This window comes from Schistocerca gregaria, chromosome 2 (genome assembly GCF_023897955.1).
Source record: "Schistocerca gregaria isolate iqSchGreg1 chromosome 2, iqSchGreg1.2, whole genome shotgun sequence".
NCBI classification, from domain to species: domain Eukaryota; kingdom Metazoa; phylum Arthropoda; class Insecta; order Orthoptera; family Acrididae; genus Schistocerca; species Schistocerca gregaria.
Genome location: NC_064921.1, coordinates 698355577 through 698380930, shown reverse-complemented (window position 1 = coordinate 698380930; position 25354 = coordinate 698355577). Strand labels below are relative to the sequence as shown.

The 25354-nt window shown below is 41.5% G+C and overlaps 1 protein-coding gene across 1 annotated transcript in view; it reads right to left on the bottom strand.

Annotated features, from left to right (window-relative positions):
- Positions 1 to 4859: 4859 nt before the first annotated feature.
- The window catches only part of LOC126334786 (bone morphogenetic protein 5-like), a 131834-nt gene continuing 111339 nt past the window's right edge, over positions 4860 to 25354 (bottom strand). Inside the window, exon 6 of the mRNA XM_049997388.1 lies at positions 4860 to 6683. Within this exon, the coding sequence (XP_049853345.1) occupies positions 6443 to 6683 (241 nt within the window). The 3' untranslated portion in view covers positions 4860 to 6442. The remainder of the gene's footprint in view (positions 6684 to 25354) is intronic.

Below are 25354 nucleotides of genomic sequence, written 5' to 3'. Positions count from 1 at the left end.
TTACTCTGCTGCAGATTGAAGGTGCCGTCTTGTTGGAAAATTTTTGTGTGTGCACTCACGATGACGTGCAGGGATTGACTGAGCTAGTGCATCATGCCATCACCAGAGAACATCCCTACCTCCCTTCACTCCCCCCCCCCCTCCCCCCAACTTCAGCCAGAAAAAACGGGGAATAAAGACTCACTCTGTGCTGGAGAGGAAGGATCTCACGACATGAATTTCAAATCAAAGTCAATAATATATTCATACATATTCTTTACGTAATCAGTTCGCGGGAGATACCTTCCCTCCCTCCCACGACTTGAGTAGAGCTCACATCTGCACCACCCATCCCGCTTCCTGTGAGGCAATAATAACTGTAATCACCGAGGAAGTATAGTAGCCACCATTTGGGGTCTCCCATGTGTGTGTCTATCGTCGGGGGTTCGCCACGAAGGTCAAAACCGCTCATTGTCTTAATTACAGATGGCGTTACTAAATACCATCGACCAACGATCAGATATCGGCCCCCTTTCACTCACAGCCCCCAAACAAAACATCAAGTGGAGGCATTCTGTTGTTTGGGAAATTCCACACTTGGTCCTGTCTGTGAACACTCCCTGACTGTCTGTGTGAACTAACGTCTCTAAACATGCAGACAGAGGTTTTATCTCTCCTCGGAATACTGTGTTCCTATTGGCCAATGCTGGAAACAAAAGGAGAGCTGAAACTTTAGATATAAAAAATAGAGTGAAATAATCCAGTTGCACTTCCTATCAATTTAATTGTTTAACAATTTACAGGAATCTAGTAGATATTTGTTATGCCCTTACAATGAGGATTTATTTTAATGTATAGTCTGTTTTTCTATGTCTTTAGCTCAATAATTCATTTTGTTGTCATTCAATTGTCAATTAATAGCTGTAGTTTCCTCCCATATTGATTAATAAGGAAGATAATTACTTTATAATTTAATTCAGTTATCACATGTGTGCAGTTCTTTGTAACTGTCATTTACAGGGTCACTTCACTAATTGTTTCCATGTGTATTTATCGTTGCACTTTAGTTGTCGTGATATTGAGAAAAGGGTGTTTGAGTGCGTGATCAAGTCGTATGCAGGTTCTTTAGATTTAAAACATCCACAAAACATTTCTTAATTCCAGAACCTCACCTCTTTAGAAACGCACTGTATGCTGTAACAGAATATCAAATGTATGTTTTATCTTATAGATAAAAAAAATTCATTTTTTGCGCCTGAATGTTTTGTTTGTGCCTACCAAACATGTTTTGTCTATTCATGCTAGGCATCCTCAGTGACCTATTGTACATCTTGACAGCTCATTTAAATTACCTAACTGATTACAAGTATATGGTTGTATTTTTAATTATGCTTGTATATCACTGCACATAACTTATACTGTAGCATACTACACACATGGTCTTGTTCACATGCTGCAAGGCTAACTGAAAGAGCTTGGGAGCCGTAGAGGGTGAGAGTAGAGTGGAATGTTGGAGTGGAGATGGAGGGAGGATGGGTGGGCTGAGCACAATGCGTGTGTGTTTTATTTTTGTGGTAAGTAATGAGTTAGTGAGACCATGATTATTCTATTATTGTTGTTTCGTCATTTACCATATTTTCGTTTTTGTTTATGGTATTCGGCGTGAAATATTCTTCCTATAGAGTAAGGGTTTCCTTTTATTCGTTGTTATGGCGTAAGACTGGCATGTCTGTTGTTATCCCAGCGTATTGGTGATAGATGTTCTACATGTGCATAGTGGGTACCTTCACTCGTCAGTGGCCTTATATGTTGTCTATATCTGATATTAAAATTGCTTACAGTTATCCCAAAATATTTAGAGTTGTAGGTATTATACATTAATTAATATATTTCTGTAGCGTTGCATTTCTTTAACTCTTCTGTCACGTTTTTAATTTGGTTTGTATTGTGCTATTTCTTTTGAAGAATATATTAATTTAATTTTTTAAGAAATTGTTATGATGTGAGTTACTGTCTTCTGTTTGTATTTTAGTTTTCATAGTGTGGTGTACCTTGTATGCAATCTTGATCTTGTGTCTACTGTTTAGTGCTGTGTTGATGATAATGTTTAGGGATATTAATATCAGGTACAAAGAATATATAAGGGATCTGAAACGTTAATGTAGCCACTCCACATATGTCGAACATCTAATGACAGAAAATAATCACCACACTGAGTTAAAAACAAACATGTAGGTCTTATTCCTTAACAACAAAAGAAGGGGAACTCTCAGTTTAGGGGAAGAATATTTCATACAGACTACCATAAATAAAAATGATAATATGCTAAATGACAAATAAAGCAATAGCAGAAGGACAATATTCTCAATGATTTATAACATTCCATAAAAAAATAAACAAAACGCGCGCGCGTGCACACACACACCTACAGCATCAAGGAGGTTTTCAAGGTTAACGTCCCCATCCAGTGGACGGATTGGCATCATCAGTGGCAACTGGCCACGCTTCATGAGTTGCTGTTCGAGGTTTGAAATTTAATCCGGGATATTTTATTTTTTTAATCGTTTTACCTCAGTTGTTCGTTTAGGCACTTTTTTGTATTATATCTTTAGATTTATTTTATAATCTTGCCTTAAGGAAGTAGAGTGGTCAGCTTTACGATGATGGAGACAGGGTGGGCAGTGGACGATGGCCTCAATGCCTCCCCCTTCCTGACCCTGAAACGCCCTTCCGATTGTTTTTTCGTACAGCTCCAAAACTTTGGATACAGTTTTAATACAAAGAGTTTTTGTTGTAAAGAAGACATTAGAAAATTTTAAATAACATTAAAATCACATGCACATGAAATAAAATTTAACGACAGGAGAACTTAAAACACGCAAGAACAAATAAGAAAATGGAATTTTCTGTAGCTCTACTGCTTAGACAACGACCACACAGTCGAAACAAATCAAAATAATGATGTAAACGAAATCGTGCACATATCATACATGCTTTCCATGTGCAGACGGTGTTCATTGGTTTCAAGTGTCCTCGTGTCAAGTCTATTATGGGGGTCGTTCCCATGCACAATACTCTCCAACTATGAGGGGGGCTTTTGAAGACACTGCGCATTTGGAAAGAGTTGTTGATGGTAACATAGGAATGGATTAAAGTGACCATCAGTTATGATTACGAGCAAAGAGCATGGAAAAACCTAGGCAATTCCGGCTTTTGAAATATTGTTTCTCGGGTGGCATTCACATACGCTGAACGTTCCGATACGAAGGCGGGTGTGTGAGAATATTTGGGACTGGAAGGCATTAAATTTCATACTTAGCAAAATTACCCGTTTTAAAAATTGCTCACCTGTTTCTCTATTTGATTATATTTTGTACTAACATTAAAAGACGTTTTTGTTTTGAACTGTTAAAACCTCGAGAGTTTCTCTCAAATTGGGTTCAAGGACAAATCAAAATTACACTTTAGAAAAGGGCATAGTGGCTGATGCGAGAAGGTAACTGCATTTTAACGTTGGATTAAAAGAGAATTTAGGCAAAACACTAAAAATGTTTTTCAGTGGATGAGAGACTTGGTTACGTGTGTTGTGAATACAGAGTTGTGTTGAGTTTTATTTGGAATAGGAGATTCGAGAAGCCCCTCTATGGGCTGATGTTACTAATAAAATATATTTATTCAATAAGGTAACAATATTTAGAAGTTCTTTTTGTTTCTTTCGTTCGTAAATACTGTCATGGCAATTCTTTTCTTGCCCGCTGTACTGTTTATTTTGGCGAACCTTACCTATATGGTTTCACCTCCCAGCCCGCTTTATTTATTTGCAATCGTATTGAGTATAACATGTCGTCTTCAGCGATAGTTCCTTTACCAGTGAAATTCTGGGATGACTGTGAAAACGTTAAGGAAAATTCCCCTGGGTTGTTACGGTTACCGAACGCTACCATGGCAGATACTGAGAATTATTATAGTGGAGTATGGCTACCCTTGACAGTTAGTAACTGTTTTCTTCGACTTGAACTCAGAGCTGCTAATGTATGCGAAAAAGACAGCAATTAAAGATGTTACTGTGAGCTACTAACTCCATCCTTACTCTCTCCGTCCATCTCTCATTCCTGTCCAATGCGAAAACGATGACGTTGCAGAATGAGAACGGTATTTCAGAAGAGGCTGTAAATGTTTGTTCGAAATAGAGCACAGTCACATATTTAACATTTTTTGGGTGGTAGAGGCAATAATCAGCAAAGTTGGGTTGTATTTTCTCAATTTCACCCCAAGCTAAAAACTCAACTGCTGATTGGTTTTGAACCTACGAAGCGCCGGCGTCAATCGTATGCGACCATTGTTGATGCCATAATGATGGAGGAGCATTTATGAAGCTTTAAGTACACATCATCATATTTCATCTGGTTTTATTTAGTGCGAATTAACAGTGCGAGTTTTTTTTTTTTAACTTGACCTGGAGCTGAAAGATATTTTCAGAAACAGGGTCTCAGACGGAGGGCGATAAAACTTATGTCTTTGTCAGTGTTGGAAGCGTAACGGCGTAATGGCTCATTGTTAATGTGCTAGAGTGTTGCAAAATATGTCAAGAGATAAATAGAACAAAAACGAACGCACTCGACCGGTCTCGTTTACTTCTCGGTCCTTGTGGAAACGCTGGGTTATGTAAAAGGAACATAATTCATCTTGAGTACGTTCTTTCGTTCAGATTTGATTTTGCTCTTTTTTCTCTTTTTACTCTTTCTTCAATAATAGCTGTAATAGTTGTCTAGAAACATCGGTAGCGAAAGAAGGCTTGAGTTACAGCTCGAGCTGGAACGGCACACATGGTATTTAAGAAGTTATTTATGGGCGAATGAAAGAATAAATCAGACGCTGTTTTTAGAATAGTGAATATTTATTGCTTTACAGACTCTTTTTGAATACACATAGAAGACAAATGATCTCCTCCCGGAGCCCCTCACGTGCCAAGATACGAATCTGTACAGAACTTGGCACACTCGAAGAACATTATTATGAGACGCTACACACACACACGCACACATACACACATACACACACACACACACACACACACACACACACACACACACACACACACACACACACACACACTAACGTGAGCACTCTCAGGCACACACATTCAAACTGGATAAAAAAGAAAAAAACAAGTGAGGAATGTTAAACTATTCAAACGTCTTGGAGCATAAGCTAAGATACGCTGGCCTCACGAGAATTGCTGGCAGAGAAAATATATTGCGAAGTACCACCAGCTCCTGTCTCCAAGTGGTTACTCTGCCATTTATAGCCGTATCCTTGATCACAGTATTTGTTGTCTCTAAATAATGTTTTTATAATAACATTTTTTTTATCTCATGACACTAATTACAGGTTACTGACGAAAATTAATATTAAAAAATCAGAGATCGGAGAAACAGAAGCCTCATGGGCAGCTTTACTACATAGTTATATCTAATTAATACTAAGTGGCGGCCATTAATAGCAGAAATGAGTTATACGGATACTATTTCAGCCAACATCCATAGAAAAAAGTTGCGCAAAAACACTTATTGCCCAGCATGAAAGTATCGAATTTCGTAACCAAAAGCAAAATGTATTTTGTAATATCACTGAGAGATTATTAATAATAGGCAAACGATCCAATCACACAATAACTTCTAGATCACGGAGCAGGCGGTTCACTTGTGGTATGCATTTAAATAAATTATGTTTTCTTTGAAACCACAAAGAACTTTTAACTCTACGGCACTGTATGATTGTTAGATGGTTGTTTGACGATCGGCATTTGTTTTCTGCCTGTTGCGCTAAGCTGTTCATCACTTTTTCCACTATTTTTCCATAGAAATTACTTATGTACCCCATGTAAGAATTTCCTCTTCAGTGGATGTGTGAACTCCATCGACAATTGGAGCTGTGTCTACTATAGAGTAGTAATTCCTTTGCTGGTGTAATTTAGGACTTGTATTTAGAACTTTCTTTTACTTTTTGCCTGTATCTGCCAATTTACGTCTCGAGGACAGTGTTTAATTTCCCCTGGCAGATGAAGAAAGTAATTGACGACTCTATCATACAAATGAGAATTAACGCACACCTTTGTGACAGATTTCTTATATTCACTTAAATTTGAGCACATTTACGATTAACTCTTCACCTAGTTTTTGCCTTAGGAAGAGTTCAAATACAAGTAGGCGTATTTGATTGAAGGCACAGTATTTACCGACTTACTTAACTGTGATATTTAAAAGAAAATATTCAAAATTCGAAACCAAATAGCTGAAATATTCGGAATTCAGTTGCGTCGGAGCGTCCTCGTCAGCGGTTAATTAACTTCTATCAGCTGCTGGAAATCCGACTGGGGCTAAAGTATCGCAAGTGATTAGAGATGTTCGCAGCAGGCGCAATGTCGGGCCCACTGCTCGCGGTCACTGAGCCCGCCGCTGGCCTAGTGGCAGCCGCAGCTCTCGGCTACCATTCCCTCGAAGCTCTTCAGCACGACGTTGTGGCTGTCGTCGAAGTAGAGCAGAGTGAGTGGCTTGAGCGCTGCTGGCACGCAGCTGGGCCGCACCACGTCGGCAGCCAGCCCCAGCTGATGTGCCAGGCTCTGCACCGTAGCGTGGTTGGTCGGCCGCTGGCTCTGCCCGAGGGGGAAGTCGCAGTGGCCCCGGCACTGATACGCCGCGTACCTGCAACCAGATGCCAGAATCGTCCATCTTGTTTACAGTACAGTACGATTACTATGGTGAGCATATTCTTCAGACATCAGTGATTAAGTTCTGCCCACTCACACAAGTCAGATTTCTTCGCTATTCGAATAATTGGTATCTGTTCTGGATCACAGTCTGTTTGGATCACAGTCAATTGTACGGCGTTTTACTACGTCTCTCAGGCGTTTTCTCGTCAACTGTTGATGTAGCCATACTGACCCGTTGACATATTTACCAAAACAGTTAGGATGAAGATAAAATAGCTCGGGATTTAACTCTCCGTTGGTGAGGAGCTTGTTGGAGTTGGAGCACAAGTTCGCATAGACAAGAGTGAAGAACGAAATTAAGAATCATTTTCAAAGAAACCATTCCAGCATTTTCTGAACAGATTTCTGGAATCTACGGGAAACCTAAATCTGGGTAGCTGGACGGTAGAAACCGCCCTCTCGTGAATGCTCGTGCAGTACCTTAACCACTGCACGAAAGCCCACGGTGACCGAGAAGTCGCACACATCAGCCTCAAGTAGCGAAATAAACTTTGTAATGATGTCTTGCTGCATGATACTGTTCACCACATTTTTAAACGAAATGTTATATGGCACACCAACACTCCAGTTTTCTTACAGTGCAAGGTGTTTTCGTGAAAAAAACATGTCGATTTTCGATTGCGTTTTGAGTGTTCATGTGACCACGAAGGTGAAACACGCCCAGTTCTGCGTCTCCATGGGCATCAGCAATTGACCAAAACCATGTACATTACGCTATACGCATTTCTTTATCTTGCGCCTTCAGTTCCTGCACACTACGAACATGCTACACACAAAATGTTAACTTCAGCATCGCTTTAGTAACACTAGCGTACGAAATCTGAGATTGGAAAAATAGTCTCTTAAAACTTTTCGGAGGTGAACGCTGCAACACAGTCTTCACCTCAGCCGGCATAGAGTTCACCAAAGTAGCTGGTCTTCTGCTTCTCTTCATGTCTACAGTTGATCCGCATTTCGGTAAACGACGATTATTCTCGTTATTTTTGAATTTTCAGTTCTGCGGTTTCTGGATATTTCCAACGACCTGCGTTTACAATACGTGAAAGCTAAAAACTGGCAAAGTACTGTTGAACAACTAAAAGCATTTCTCTTGAGAAAACGACATATATACCAATAAATGAACAGCACAATACTACAGATGTCATATGACTTGTGCCCGTTACATTGGAGTCTGTTTGTTGTCGATAATACCCGTTCTACTATCTTGTGATGGCTGATCGAACAAATGCAATGCAACTGCTATTTACACACTCATTTACAAAACGCAATTAAGAAGTACGGTACGGTGAATGAACTATTTTAGCGGCAACTGCTGACGCCACAACCATTTGATATAATTTGTTCGATAGTTTGATCCATCGACAGGGTAGCGTCATGTTTGAACACGCTCTGACTTCTCAGTCAGGGAGACGCTAGAGTGAGGTGTTTAGTGTGTCTGTCGGCGCATCGTGGATTTCCAACAAAGAGCGAACATTAAGACCTGGTTCTAGTTGCAAGAAAGTGCCAAAGAAAGCCATGAAATGTTGAAAATTGGTGTATGGCGATAATGCTGTAACTCTGAAGACAGTACAAGTGGTATGAGCGATTTAAAAGAGGAAACGTGTCTGTAGAAGACGTAACTTTCGGGACATCCATTACCCTCAAAAACGGATGAATACGTGTAAAAAGTGGCAAAAATTGTTCGTTCAAACAGGCGAATACCTATTCGACAGCTTATCGAAGAAGTTATCGTGCCGTACGCGCCCATACATAGCATTTTAAACGATAGTTTGTAAATGAGGCGAGTAAGTGCTAAATTTGCTCCCCGGCACTTGAGTGAATGAACAGAAGGAAAATGCTGTGTCAGTTTGCACGGAATTGAAGGATAGTCTTCAATCATGCCCGAAGAGACATGGTGCTAAATCTCCAAAATTGTAACTGGAGATGAAACTTGCGCCTTTGGGTACGATCCTGAGACGAAAATTCAGAGTTCCCAATGGAAAACCATCAAATCTCCTCCCCTTAAAAAGGCACGTCAATCAAAATCGAATATTAAAGGCGTGTTCAGTGTTTTTTCCGATAGTGAGGGCTTAGTGCGATCTGAGGTCGTTCCTTGGGGTTATAGCGCCGAGTTTTACAAGGACATACTGCAACGTTTGCGAAACAATATGCGAGAATAGGAAAATGGGCCAATGGCTTCCTTCTTCATCCGGACAACTCGCCCCGCCAATTTCGCTTTTAATTCGCGAAACAATGTTCCTGTCTGTCCATATTCACCTTAATCCCCAGATTTAGTACGATGTCTCTTCAGGCTCTTTGCAAAAATTAAAATCGGTTTTAAAGGAAAAAGTTTTTACACTTTTCCTCACACTGAGAAGGCTATACAGCGCAGCTGAATGTCCTTCCAAAAGAAGCTTTCAGAAATGCTTGCAGTCATGGATGCAACGATGGGATAATTGCAATGCTATCCAAGGACAGTACTTTGAAAGAGATAAAATCAAATTCCATGTAAGCTTATTACTTCGTCTCTACTAAAATTATTCACCGTATTTTTTGATCACACCTAGTATTTTTATGAGAGCGACTTTTCGATCGCGCTTTATATTTAGAAAACTCGACGTGACTTAAATCGAATCTACTGGGTGTTGACTTAATAGCTAATCTATAGGATTAATTTTCGCCATATACATTTTTTTCTTTTTTTTTGTCATCAGTCTACTGACTGGTTTGATGCGGCCCGCCACGAATTCCTTTCCTGTGCTAACCTCTTCATCTCAGAGTAGCACTTGCAACCTACGTCCTCAATTATTTGCTTGACGTATTCCAATCTCTGTCTTCCTCTACAGTTTTTGCCTTCTACAGCTCCCTCTAGTACCATGGAAGTCATCCCTCATGTCTTAGCAGATGTCCTGGCATCCTGTCCCTTCTCCTTATCAGTGTTTTCCACATATTCCTTTCCTCTCCGACTCTGCGTAGAACCTCCTCATTCCTTACCTTATCAGTCCACCTAATTTTCAACATTCGTCTATAGCACCACATCTCAAATGCTTCGATTCTGTTCTGTTCCGGTTTTCCCACAGTCCATGTTTCACTACCATACAATGCTGTACTCCAGACGTACATCCTCAGAAATTTCTTCCTCTAATTAAGGCCGGTATTTGATATTAGTAGACCTCTCTTGGCCAGAAATGCCTTTTTTTGCCATAGCGAGTCTGCTTTTGATGTCTTCCTTGCTCCGTCCGTCATTGGTTATTTTACTGCCTCGGTAGCAGAATTCTTTAACTTCATTGACTTCGTGACCATCAATCCTGATGTTAAGTTTCTCGCTGTTCTCATTTCTAGTACTTCTCATTACCTTCGTCTTTCTCCGATTTACTCTCAAACCATACTGTGTACTCATTAGACTGTTCATTCCGTTCAGCAGATCATTTAATTCTTCTTCACTTTTACTCAGGTTAGCAATGTCATCAGCGAATCGTATCATTGATATCGTTTCACCTTGTATTTTAATTCCACTCCTGAACCTTTCTTTTATGGTTTCTTCGCAGCTACCTTCTTTGTACCTATGTTTTCCTTCCCAACTTCTGTGATGGCCCTTTTTAGAGACGTCCATTCCTCTTCAACTGTGTTGCCTACTGCGCTATTCCTTATTGCTGTATCTATAGAGTTAGAGAACTTCAAACGCATCTCGTCATTCCTTAGAACTTCCGTATCCCACTTCTTAGCGTATTGATTCTTCCTGACTAACGTCTTGAACTTCAGCGTACCTTCATCACTACTATATTGTGATCTGAGTCTATATCTGCTCCTGGGCACGCCTTACAATCCAGTATCTGATTTCGGAATCTCTGTCTGACCATGATGTAATCTAATTGAAATCTTCCCGTATCTCCCGGCCTTTTCCAAGTATATCTCCTCCTCTTGTGATTCTTGAACAGGGTATTCGCTATTACTAGCTGAAACTTGTTACAGAACTCAATTAGTCTTTCTCCTCTTTCATTCCTTGTCCCAAGCCCATATTCTCCTGTAACCTTTTCTTCTATTCCTTCCCCTACAACTGCATTCCAGTCACCCATGACTATTAGATTTTCGTCCCCCTTTACATACTGCATTACCCTTTCAATATCCTCATACACTTTCTCTATCTGTTCATCTTCAGCTTGCGACGTCGGCATGTATACCTGAACTATCTTTGTCGGTGTTGGTCTGCTGTCGATTCTGATTAGAACAACCCGGTCACTGAACTGTTCACAGAAACACACCATCTGCCCTACCTTCCTATTCATAACGAATCCTACACTTGTTATACCATTTTCTGCTGCTGTTGATATTACCCGATACTCATCTGACCAGAAATCCTTGTCTTCCTTCCACTTCGCTTCACTGACGCCTACTATATCTAGATTGAGCCTTTGCATTTCCCTTTTCAGATTTTCTAGTTTCCCTATCACGTTCAAGCTTCTGACATTCCACGCCCCGACTCGTAGAACATTATCCTTTCGATGATTATTCACTCTTTTTCTCTTGGTAAGCTCCCCCTTGGCAGTCTCCTCCCGGAGATCCGGAATCTTTTGCCAATGGAGAGATCATCATGACACTTCAACTACAGGCCACATGTCCTGTGGATACACGTTACGTGTCTTTAATGCAGTGGTTTCCATTGCCTTCTGCATCCTCATGTCGTTGATCATTGCTGATTCTTCCGCCTTTAGGGGCAATTTCCCACCCCTAGGACAAGAAAGTGCCCTGAACCTCTATCCGCTCCTCCGCCCTCTTTGACAAGGCCGTTGGCAGAATGAGACCAACTTTGGCCCATATAAAGAGGTACTCATCAGCATTTAATTTCTTCTTCTTTCTAGTACTCAAAACAAATGGCATGCTTGGAACTAGAGTACCATAAGGCTGTTTAGCCAACAGTCCTGTAGTCTCCGAAATACTCCATGTCTTCCAAGTCAGAATGTTAGCATCTGGAAAAGCTTCAAGGCCACCATAATCTGCTTGATTGCCCCACACTACAGCAAGTGTGAGCCAAACACTGCTCTAAACACTGCTTGTACATCACAGGTAAAGTTCAGATGGAGTCCACGAAATACATTCGGACCTCCAATCAACTGCTGTTTATTAAATTAGCCTTCAAACTGCGATAGACATGTACACTGCACCGCCAGCGACGACGCCATGCACGTCGCAGAGGCATTGTTGTGGCACGTTAACACAAGTTCGGCCGCCAAAGCCGATTATTTATCAAAATTTTGATTATGAATCAAAGACGATACCCCTAGACCGCGGGTAGGGTCCCAGTGCGAAATAGTATTTTTAACAGATGGCAGCACTGTTAAATTCTGCCATGCTGCGATAATATCTACATCTGCATGACTACTCTGCAATTCACACTTAAATGTCTGGCAGAGGTTCATCGAACCACCATCTGACTATTTCTCTACCGTTCCACATCCGAGCAGCGGGAGAGAAAAAACCAACACTTAAATCTTTCCGTGCGGACTCTGATTCTTCTTATTGTCGTACGGTGTTCATTTCACGCTGTGTAGGTGGAAGAAACAAACTGTTCTCGCATTCGGAGGAGAAAGCTGGTTATTGAAATTTCGTGAAAAGATGCCCCCCCCCCCCCCCCCCCAACGAGAAACGCCTTCGTTTTTATGATTAATACCCACACTCGCGTATCATGTCTATGACACTGCGTCCCATATTTCGCGATAATACAATGTGAGCTGTGCTTCTTTGAACTTTTTCGATGCCCATGACGCGCAGCAAAACTCCAGAAAAGAACGGACGAGAGTAGTGCAGGCAGTCTCTCTAGCTGATGTGTTGCATCTTCTAACTTTTTTGCCAATAAATAGCAGTCATTGGTTCGTCTTCCCCACGTTACAATTTAAGCTGTTTGTAATTGTGATCCGTAGGTATTTTATTGATCTGACAGCCTTTAGATATGAGTGATTTGTCGTATAATATAAATTTAACGAATTACTTTTAGTACTCATGTGGACGATCTCACACTTTTAATTATTTAGAGTCAATTGCCTCTTTCCGCGCCATGCCATCAAACTGTTCGAATGATCAGTTTGTTTTTCTCAACCATGTTGTAGTCGCTCGCAACTAAAACTGCCACAAAGTAATATGGAAGTTAAATATTGCGAACAAGTAAATGGCGCTGTCCGTATTCTGAAATGTTACAATTTTTATTTCTCCTACTCGTTATCGAGCGAGTAGCGCCGCGATTGACGCGACACATCTGGAGGATAATCCTTATTGACATTTTCAGAACGAACACAATGCCGGCTGCAAATGACCGATCTCACTAAAGTGACTATTAGAATATCAATCTAATTCACATTTCTGGAGGCAAATTCGATAAAAGGTTTTCAATATACAATGCCGTACACTTCACAGTGATCCGAATTTGGTCCGAAAAGAACTAGTGCGAGTTTAACAAACCTCGCAGCATAATATCAGAACATCTTATACGAAAACTATTTGTTCGAACGCTCATGAAGATGAATTGCTCTAACACTTTTGAAAATTGTAGTGCTCTGGAAGAAGCACCGAATAAATACAAACTACCAAGATTTATACAACTTCGAGCCAACAGTAAATAATTAAGACTTCAGAGAAATAACAGATGCGGGTAGATACTTCTCCTTTATTAACGAGACTGTCAATGTTACGCCGGACTTAGCCACTGAAGAGCCACCAAACAAGACAGAAACATGAAAATATGATCTACCTCCGGAAAAAGTGTTTTCATGCCGTGATACGAGGTATTTCTGATCGTGCAGCATTCTCACAGATGTCAGTGATACGAGCGTGGTACTAATGGAAAAACAGAGGGTCTACTCTACGATGACCGGATGCTGGTTTAGACACTGTAGAGCTTAGAATGTCCGCCATCGTGTTTAATGGACTGTTGGGTTCAAACTATGATATCGTCTCTTAAGCACATAGACAGCAACTGCAAATTTTAAAGCTCAAACTACAGATATCGTATTTCGGAAGGATAATTGCCAGCCAAATATGACGAGTACTGTGCCACCTTTCTTTGAAGAGCATTAGATGCAACTGCTTCCCAGTCCAGTAAGTTTATTTTATATTTCACCAAACGAAAATTTATGGGATTGTTGTCTGTTGTTAACTTGCTCCTCACTCGTGATATTTGCCAGTTTGACATGTAGCAGTAGCATTTCGTCAGAATATAGTATGTACTATACAGTCACACATGCACATTTCAGTTTACTGACGTGTTGTTTCAGAAGATAAGGATCCCTTATCAAGATTCAGCTAGTGATGAAATGGCAGTTGTTTGAAATTCGATAATTGATGCATGTCATCCGAATCCGGTTTCCATTAAATTGTAATATGCAAATGAGACTGTATACTGCGTTCTTGCTAATCATTGTCCTTGAGCAACCACTATTGATGCTTTATGGACCCACTCGTACATTGCATATAATGGGGAATTTCCAAGTAGAATATCAGTAGTCTTTCCGAGTCGATGCCACGAAGTTTAGAGCCTCTTTCTACATTGCATCCGAATTTCATAGGCTTCATACCATACTTAATTATTAAAGGCAATAATCACGTACGTCCGCCTTCGTAGCTGAACAGTCAGCATGTATGACTACAAAGCGGAGGACGCAGGTTCAGTTCACGATTCTGCCAGCAATTTTTACTTGTCGGGAGCACTAGAACGGGGTGCAGCCATCTTCTTGAGGCCAACTGTGGAGCTACGTCAAGGGCTGTAAAGAGGACGACGGCTGGGAGAGCCTTTCAATGCCGCATCTAAATGGCTATGTATGGCAGACGATGAAACGGTGGCCGGCCAGCAAAGCGTTGTCTTCTAGGTCTGATCGCGAGTTGAGTGAGAGATCATATGCACGTCTGCAATCATTCGTGAACTATAATTTACCTGATCAATGGTATAAAGTTCATTTCAAACTCATCTGTTGGCGACAGCTTACTTCGCAGGGAGCCTGCATAACACGAGATTGTTGTCATGTAATGAAAAGCAACAGTTCCGCGACAATACCTTTCCAATAAACTTGTGATGGATTTCACCAGGAGAACTGAAGGTAACGGATGCCCCTACAGTTATTGATGTATGTGAAGTGTCTTTAGGGTGTATCTTGAGGCAGCTTATCAGCTGTACTCCACATAATTGTCATCAGTCTTGCTGTCGACTCGTTGTTAGGCCATCAGTTTAATTATCTGGCAGCTGACCATGTCAAATAACTTTGGTAAGGGGTGATAGATTATAGAGTGTATAAGATTCTACATCTGCCAAAACAGGATCAGTCTAAAATGTAACTGAATTAGAGGTGGAGCAAAAAATTGTGTCTACAGTAAGATACTAGTTAAAGCAGCAAATGCCTGCTCCCAGACAGGTGTCTACGACGTACATAGTACATCATGAAATTAGTTGAAAGCAACGAACCGACACACGAAAGAAGCCACAAGTCACAGGTGCATGACAACAGAGCCCAACAAAACGGATAAACCCGCATGAGAAAGGATGCGTATACCCGCGAGCAAGACGTGTGCGTTAATGGGTCAGGGACGGAAATCGTATGGACTGGGTCAGACAATGAGGATGTGCGAGAACTACAACAGCCAGTTATACAGTGAAAAGTAGGCTTTCGGTGTCAGTTCATTTTGTTCATTCAGATTTTTATTGGAGTGTTGTTCCTTGTACCCGTAGAATTATATTTTCTCCAGAAGATTCAGTAGGCGCCCGTCGGCAGTATTTAGGGCTTGCATCTTGTTATCTATATTGGTTACGGCATGCTTGCATTCAGTAAGATGTAGACCAAATGCAGTTTTGTCTACCCGTCTGCTTAGTATAAAATTCATTACAATCATTGCAGTGTATTTTGTAGACTGCTGAATTTGGAAATTTATTATATTTCTTACCTATATTGCTTCTAAGTTGAAGTTTCGGAGTATTATGTATTTGAAAACTACATCTGACGGTTGTGTTCTTAAATTGTTGCTCTAGCTGTTGGAAAACTTTTCCAGATTATGTCATCCGGACAAAATTTTTGTTATTCTTTATTGCTTCCTGTGCTCTTGAGTGTTTATTTTATTCTTTTTTCTTTATCTTATTGTGTGGTCACATCACAAAGGCATCTGAAAGCTATCTGAATAACAGTTCATGCCGCTAATAAAATATTGCAAGTGAAATTGAAAGCAACATACACGTTTCACGAAAATTTAGAAGTTAAGAACAGTTGTGAATTTTCTAATCATTGCTGATTATGCAACATAACATCGGACATCGCGTGGTATCACTAACCTTTATGTAAATGTTCTCATTAACGAAACCATTGAGATTGTAAAGCATAATATACAGCCTCATAAGAAATGTAGTGCAACAGAAACCATTGTATTCAATGAAATGCATGCACTTGTGCTGTCCTACAACTTATTCTCTTTCAACAATAAAAGAGATTGTCCAAAACAAAGTCTTGTCATGGGCAATAGATTCGCTGACACACAGCAGATATTTTTATTAATGACTTAGAAATAAAGTTTTTAATAAATCCCAAAACTGTAAAAATCAGATCGTTTACTGTAAACGCTATGTAGACAACATCTTAGTAATATTAAAAGATAACACAAACAGTATCAACGTGTCTATGCGATAGCACCCCAGAATTAACATGACCTTTAAAATAGAGAAAAATATTTCTATTAACTATTTGAACCTGACGATCACTGAAATTGACAGTAGATGTGTTAGATTTTTATACAGGGTGTTTCCGGAGGAGAGTGCAAATTTTAACAGGAGATAGAGGATGCTCCACTGAACGATTTGTGCTAGGGAACCTGGGGTTGCAGAAGCCAGCATAAGGAGATAATAGGGACAAAATCACATCATTGTGTACTTTTTTATTTACATTAGTTACAATTAAGCGCAAATAATATCACTGACACCGTGAACGTACCATTGGTACCGTACCTTACAAAATGTGCTGAAACTGACGGCCCTCAACCTCAATGCAAGCGTGACATCGGTGACCTGACAAATTTCGTGGTGTGTTTCGAATCATATCACAGACAGCTACAATTCTGGCAGCTAATTCCATCTCCGTATTCACTGGGGTCTCATACACAAGTGACTTTAGATATCCCATTAGAAAATAATCAGGGGGTTCGGGTCAGTTGACCTCGCAGGCTATGGAATAGGATCTCCCATTCTCATCCAGAGACCAGGAAACAGAGCATTGAGATGTTTGCGGACATCCACACAGTAGAGAGGCGTTGCCTCGTTATGTTGTATCCATATCCTCTCACGAACACCCAAGGGCATGTTCTCCAACAACTCACACAGAACTGTTCTCACGAACCTCAACCAAACAAAACCTGCATCATGACTTCCCAGTAATCAGGCTCGTCGTGCTTCATTCCTTGCAGAAAATAAAGAATGTACATGTAAATAAACAGCACAGTACGTGTAAACGTGTAAGCACGTTAGTTCTAAATAAGCTGGAAATAAGTAATGCTAGACAAAGCGGTAGACAAGTTTACTTCCATATCTCCTTAAGTTGACTTCTCCTACCCCAGGTCCCCTACCTTAGTTCAGTAGAGCATTGTTTACGCTCTGTTACATTTTTGCACGCTATTATGGAAACACCCTGTACAATACATATGTGCACCGATACTATTACTCAAATCACATCGTGTCAGCGCATGCGATATACACTGAAGCGCTAAAGAAACTGGTGTAGACATGCGTGTTCAAATACAGAGAAATGCAAACAGGCAGAACACGGCGCTGCGGTCGGAAACGCCTCTATAAGACAAGTGTCTGGCGCAGTTTTTACATCGGTAACTGCTGCTACAATGGCAGGTTATCAAGATTTAAGTGAGTTTGAACGAGGTGTAATAGGCGGCGCATGAGCGATGTGACCCGGCATCTCCGAGGTCGCGATGTAGTGGGGATTTTCCCGTACGACCATTTCACGAGTGTGCCGTGAATATCAGGAATCTATAAAACTTCAATCTCCAACATCGCTGCGGCCGGAAAAAGAACCTGCAAGAACGAGACCAACGACGACTGAAGATAATCTCTCAACGTGACAGAAGTGCAACCCTTCCTAAAATTGCTGCAGATTTCAACGCTGAGCCATCAACAAGTTTCAGCGTGCGAACCATGCAATGAAACGTCATCGATATGGGCTCTCGGGGCCAAAGGCCCACTCGTGTACCCTTGATGACTGCACGACACAAAGCTTTACGCCTCGTCCTTGTGTGTTCGCAAGGGCCCTACACAATATTAAAGGAAGTGTACCAGTTTCTTTGGCTCTTTAGTGAAAAAGCCCGTATTTTACTTAAACGGAATGCGGACTGATTCGCTTGGCATTCGACAGCCAAGAAATACGTAAGAAATAGACATCTTGAAACAAATAGCCGTAGCAAACGTTTACACAAGACTTTTTTTTCAAGCGACCGTATATTAAGATAAAGAAGAACGTAAACACTAAAGATCACAAGAGATAACAAAGAATAACAAAAATTTTGTCCGGAGGACATATCATGGAAAAAAGTTTCAACAGCTGTTAATAACACAACCGTCAGATGCGGCTTTCAAATAAACTATACTCTGAAACTAAGCCTTGGATACAAGATAGGCAACAAACATAGTAAATTTTCAAATTCATTCGTCTACAAAATACATTGTGATGAATGTGACACATTTTATATTGGACAGACGGGTAGAAATTTTAATGTAGGATTCAGGGAACATCCACATCCATAGGAAAAAAAATGCAGTTGGCCTACATTTTACTGACCACAAGGAGTGTATCGTAACCGACATAGATAACGACATGCGAGTCCTGCATACTGCAACGAGGAGCCGCCTATTGAAACTTCTGGAGAAAATAGAGCTCTTGAGTACAAGAAACGCCGTCCCACTAAAATTATTAATGAAAAACTAATTCATATTGCTCATTAACTGACGGAAACACCTCGTTTTCGGTGAAAGTGGTGAAAGTCTATCTAAAAAGAGCAAGTTATTCAAATCAGCGTAGGTGTTCGAATTGGTCACGATTAACATCCATACACAGGCGATGGCGCTGAGGTTTATGTACGACAGCAAGTCTTCGATCTGTCCATCATTTGGGTCGATCTGCGTTGAGATACTTTCTGACATGATTATGGTTGCTGGGGGGGGGGGGGGGGGGGCACAAATGGTTCAAATGGCTCTGAGCACTATGGGACTTAACATCTGTGGTCATCAGTCCCCTATAACTTAGAATTACTTAAACATAACTAACCTAAGGACATCACACACATCCATGCCCGAGGCAGGATTAGAACCTGCGACCGTAGCGGTCACGCGGTTCCAGACTGAAGCGCCTAGAACCGCACGGCCACCACAGCCGACAACGGAGGTCACAAAGGTGGCATGAATGTCCATTTACAGAAGGTGTTTGAAGTATGACCATTGGTATCAATGCAGTGCTGCAATCTTATTATCATGGATTGAGTGGTATTCTTTATCACACCGGCCTGCGGGTGGGGCACCATCTTGTTGAAGGTAGAACTATTCGTCGCCGTACAACTCACGGATGGCTAATAAAATAGATATCTCAAACTTCTCTAGGTACACCTCTCCGGTAACTGTGCCGTCACAGAAGAACGGCCAAGTAAAACACCGATAAGGTAATCCACACCTCCATTCATTCCTGGTAAATACACGGCTTTGTTCACATTGGTTGCGCGGATTTGCGGTGCTCAATAGATACACATCGTGGCGGTTTGCTGTACCAATTAGTTTCAGTTGCGCCTCATCGGACCACACAGTCATCTCTGCAGACACTTTATTGTTGTGCACCTTACCATTAAACCATTTCCAGTTCTCCAGTTTACGAGCTGGGTCGTCCCCGTTCACTGTGTGTAGCAATACAGGGATGTAGCACTTAAAGTTTGCAGTCTTCAAAATGAGCTGAACACTTGAGCGACTCAATCTGGTTTCACGCACACTCTGTCTCACAAACTTCTGAAATGAAAGAAAGAGCGATTGTTGTAACACAGGACGAGGGAAGGCCCCTTTCTGTTACGTGTCGTCCAGATCGTTGTTCGCGTACATCTGTGGCAAAGCTTTCGGCTTCAAATTTGTCTCGAATGAGGGCAATTGTTACTCGTGTCGATGGCTCTATTTGAAACCAGTTTCACCGTTGGCATTGAACCTCATTAATGCTTTCGTACTTAACGTACCACTTCAAAACCGTCTTCCTTTCATAAAATGTCGGTCTTGCACCAACCATATTTACTCACGTAACTGAAAACAAAACAAAACAACGCTTATATGGCTATCAAGTACTTCGGTAACTCAAGTTCGCAGTAGGGAACGTGTGCCAACTGATACTGCCACCATCCCAGTCCCAATGTGATGCAGAACCCAACTAGCAGCCTACAGTTTAATTGAAAAGCTCAGCTACAATATAGTTTCTGGAAGACAGTCAAAACGAGAGAATAAAAGTGTTCACAACTCAAAGAAATGAAACAAACCAGTTTTCACGGTATCAGTTCGGGTTAATCTTACTTTAACAAGCGTAATTGCATCATAGTAGTCCTGTGGGATGCAGAACATGCTGATTAATTTCGATTGTATATTACTTTCTCAACATCGACATTTGGGCCCATAGAGATTGGCGAAGCTGTGTTTCTGATGTGGAAATATGGCAAGAACTCCACGTTCCATGTGCAGGTGTGGAGTTACACCAACTGTTTCCTGACACTATATCCTACGAGGAGTAGCTGCAGTAGGTCGCGCTCTGACAGTGGAATTTGGTGAAAGAAGGACGAAAAGAAGTGGATGCTTGTTTTGTCTTAGAAGCCTACATTCAGTAGTTTCCAGGAAAACGTCAAAGTTTTGATGGAACTGCATCAGTTTTCAGGCCTGGTGTCATACCAACTGAGTTGACAGCGTAGTGGCTAATAGCACAGGATCGTATTTTTGCGCTCCGCCTTCTAATCTAATGTTTTTTTTTCCTTTTGCTGTTGCGAAAGTATATAAAGTCAGTGATATCAGTATTTTTGTGACATCGGGAAATACAATGGGATTATTTACAAAGTAAATCAATATTACAAATATTATTAAAATTAAATTTTATCGTAACAAAACTTATGTAACTAACAGTAATCGAAAACGATTAACATGTGTATTCTAGTGCGTACGTCTTTTTCTTTGATTTTTACTTTTATACTAAAAGAGAACCATTGTATTCCGCAACGTTATAGTTATCATAAAACGTTCAAAGCATAAAAAGTTGAAGCAACACCAACAACTTGCGAAGGCACGTATGCCACGGACATATTCTGTAATGTAGATATCATTAGGGAAAGCAACTTCATTAATGTTCTAAATACCACGCTGTCTGGCGTAATTTCGCGGAAAACCAAGCATATCAAAGCATTATCCCGAAAACTGGAGCCTGCAGTTGAGTACGGATCCAGGCGTATATTTTATTAATGACATCGTTTCTCCCTGTGATTGCTGTTTGCTGCACTATGAGAATAGGACACTTTTCCTATGTTCAAATGTGATTCTTCTCCCGTCAGAAAAGGAAACGTCGTAAAGTTGACAGAATGGCATACACATTGTCGGAATCAGTTTTAATGAGCACGTCGATATTCCGACTTTATCGACAACCGTGCTGTCGTATGAGGAGGGATAGCTTTGCCAGTCACATAAGACATAAATGTACAGAAACGGCTCCACTTTTAGGGTTCCTAGCCTCAACCAACAAAAACAAGTTGAAATTTGTTTCAGGTACTAAGGTCTTCGGGCGCTTGTCGATATAAATAATTTAAGCTACTAAGCCAATGCAATCAGAAGATACTTTTTACTTAAAGTCTTAAAACTTAGTTCAAGAGTTGGCGATAGATTTCTTTGTTTCAATTGGGCGACAGCTATTTCTGTAACTTTCTAAACTCAAAACTATAATATTATCTTGCTAGAGATGTGATTAATACTGATTTATCCGTACTTATAACTAAATTAGGATTTAACTCAAGAGTTATAGTGAAAATTTGAATTTAAAATAATGTTGCTGTTTGCAATAATTCGTCATATTTAAGCTTGTCATTGGTGCTGATTTATTTGATGTCACGACACTGCCAAATTCTATGTTCTGCCCTCGAATGAATTGCGCCAGGTGTTTCAGGCTTTGAATTGAAAAATTTTGACAGGAATGAGCTGCTACAGCAGTTGTCCACTGTCTCAACGATCGTGCAGTAGTCACGTGTCCTTCATTTAGTTCATTATAACCGATGTTTTTGGAACGTCTGCAACTGTGTCATTCATGATTTCAATAATGAAAACCTGCAACAGTTACTTATTGTTTCACGCTTAGCACAACGCTTTTCGAGACTTTATTCTCATTTTCAAGTGAATTTGTTTACATAAATATTTTTGTGACGTTTACAAGTGTGATTTTCTGCCCCAGTTTGTCTAAGAAAAATACAACCTCTAACATTAACGTATAAACGTTCCAAGATTCATTTTTATCCGATACTCCGATTACAGCATAACCTCAAGAAGACGATTACAGTGCAAGAGAGGTAGAAAATCACATACGCAAACGTCACAAAATATATTTATGTAAACAATTGCCCTTGAAAATGACAATAAATTCTTGAAACTCTTAGTGCTAAGTATAAAAAAATAAGTAACTGATGCAGTTTTTCATTACTTAGAACACATGCCCGTTGTTTCTAGCTTCTGTAAAACGATCGAACACCCACGAATCGATCATTTTATGTTTATCTTGAGTCAGTCCTCTGCTTGTCACATGATCCTCCCTCGCTATAGCTATTTTGTACTTGTGAGCTTGCACACTCGTTCACGGCCCAGTACGAATTAACAATTTCGGAAAAACTGTAACTAACATTTTTTGTTTGCCTACGAAGAAGCCAGTGGCAAATTTGGTTCTTAAGTCCGACAACACCTAAACCAGTCAACAGAACAGCAGTGTGTACAACAACCATAACATATCTATCATCAGTTTTTGGACAAAATTTTCTGACCATCCGTAACAATGGATCGGTCTCCGTACATTATTGGCTCGTGGGCGCGGCAAAGTTTATGTAGTGTAAAACTAAAGATCAAACCAAAAACTGATATTTTTCAGTTACTGTTTTACATGCGGTTATACATGGTCCAGTCATATTAATGTGACCTCGGCCTACGTTCGATGTCAACGTGCAATAACCACTCACAGACGACAGGTGGCAGCACTAGCAGTGGAGTTATACAGGGTACGTTCCGAAAGTAATGCAATTGAATTTCCCGCGCCGCTCCTAGTAGTCGGAGTGGGAGCGGGCCACATGGAGTAGGTGGGGGGGACGCTAAGCTTTGCCGCGAAACCGGTTTCAGTGCTCTCCGAGCTGTGGAAGCGGCAGGACGTCTGTTATTGTAAACCTCTGCGCGCCGACCGTGTCACGGAAAAAATGGGATCGAGCAACGTTACGCGATTAAGTTTTGTGCTAAACTGAACAAATCTTTTGAGGAGACTAACAAAATGACTCGTGAGGCTTACGGGGACTCTGCTCTGTCCTACTCACAAGTTTCGAGGTGGTTAAAGGCCTTTAAGCCCAAAAAGGCAAGAATGAGCAAATCAAAAGTGAAAACAATGCTCATTGTCTTTTTCGACAGCAAAGGAGTGGTCCATAAGGAGTTTGTTCCTCAAGGACAGACAGTTAACGCTGCCTACTACGTGGATGTGCTGGAAAGACTCTGCAAAAGGGTCGTCAGGACGAGAAAGGACATCTCCGCTACCTGGCAACTCCATCACGACAACGCGCCTTGCCACAACGCGCTACGAGTCCGCGAGTTCCTGGCCAAACACCAGGTGCCAACGCTGCCCCCCCCCCCCCCCCCCCCCCTATAGTCCTGACCTCGCCCCAGCTGACTTCTTTTTGTTTCCTAGGATTAAGTCAGCCCTGAAAGGAACCCGTTTTTCGTCCATAGACGAGATCCAATCCGCCGTGACGAAGACCTTGCGAGAGGTCCCAGAAGACGCCTTCCAGGGCGCGTACCGGTCATGGCAGAGTAGCTGGAAAAAATGTGTAGAGGCCCAAGGACAGTACTTTGAAGAATTTTAAGTGTTTGTGCAAATCTGTTCAATAAATTACTTTTAAAAAAATAATTGCATTTCTTTCGGAACGCACCCTGTATAAAGCGCGTCGAGGGGACGCGGAAAACAGTGGAGTCGTCGTATTGCGGAAACGGAGAAATTTATCAGACGTCCAAAAGAGCATGATCATTGGCTTTCGGTCCAAGAGTAGAAGCATTTCCGAAGCGCTGAGCTTGTAAAATTGTTTGCGTGCCGCTGTGCTTGGCAAAACGGCGCTGTCCAAAACGAGCGCTATGGCAACTGAGGTGCACCACGGGCCATAGCTGACAGGGGTAAATGACGGCTGTGGAGATGTGTACGGGCAAATAGACGTGCAGCTGTCTAGTAACTGCCTGCCCAGGTGAACCAAGGGATTATCCACAGGGTCTCTTTAACGACCGTATGGGCCTTCCGCAGCAGGTGCCTGGTTCATGCCCCCTTGCTGACTGCTGTTCATCGGCGACAATGGCTGGAATTTGCACGCCATCACCGCAACTGGACGGCCACTGAGCGTCGACAAGTGGCCTTTTCAGATGAATCAACGTTTTAAGCTCTGTCAGACTGAAATCAAACACACTGCCACAATCGTTGGAAGGGTCCAGGCCGGAGGAGGGGGCGTTATGGTATGGAAAATGTTTTCGTGGCATTCCCTAGCTGATCTCGTCATTCAGGAAGGCACAGTGGCTCAACACAAGTATGCATCTATCCTTGGGGACGACGTCCACCCTTCATGCCGGTTGTTTTACCTCGGCACGATGGCATCTATCAGCAAGACAATGCAAAGTGTCACACAGCTTGCAGTGTATGTGCGTTGTTCGAAGAGCACGAGGATGAGTTTACTGTACTCGCCTAGCCACCAAACTCGCAGTATTTATACCTAGTAAAGAATCTGTGGGACAACCGCAACTGGGACGTAGATCGTCAACCGACAAATCTAGCGCATCTGGCAGTGGAGTCGGCGTGGCGCCATGTCCTTGTCGGTGCCTTCCCGAACTTTATTCAATCTCTTCCTGCACGTCTAGCAGCGGTCCGCCATGCAAAAAGTGGTTATTCAGGTTTTCGACTGGTGGTCAGGTTAATTAGACTGAGCAGCATATAGGTTTGTGATGACAAAGCCTAATTTTAATAATATTTGAAATGCTGATTATTTTGTAAATAAAGGTAATTGCATTGTATTTATCGATGTTAGTGTTTATCGCCCCGTCGACGACGGGGTCATTAGAGACAGAGCACAACCTCGAATTGGGGAAGGACGGAGTAAGAAAGCGGCCGTGGCCTTTCGAATGAACCACCCCGCCGTCCGCGGTGGCCGAGCGGTTCTAGGCGCTTCAGTCCGGAACCGCGCGACTGCTACGGTCGCAGATTCGAATCCTGCCTCGGGCATGGATGTGTGTGATGTCCTTAGGTTAGTTAGGTTTAAGTAGTTCTAAGTTCTAGGGGACTGAAGACCTCAGATGTTAAGTCCCATAGTGCTCAGAGCCATTTTAAC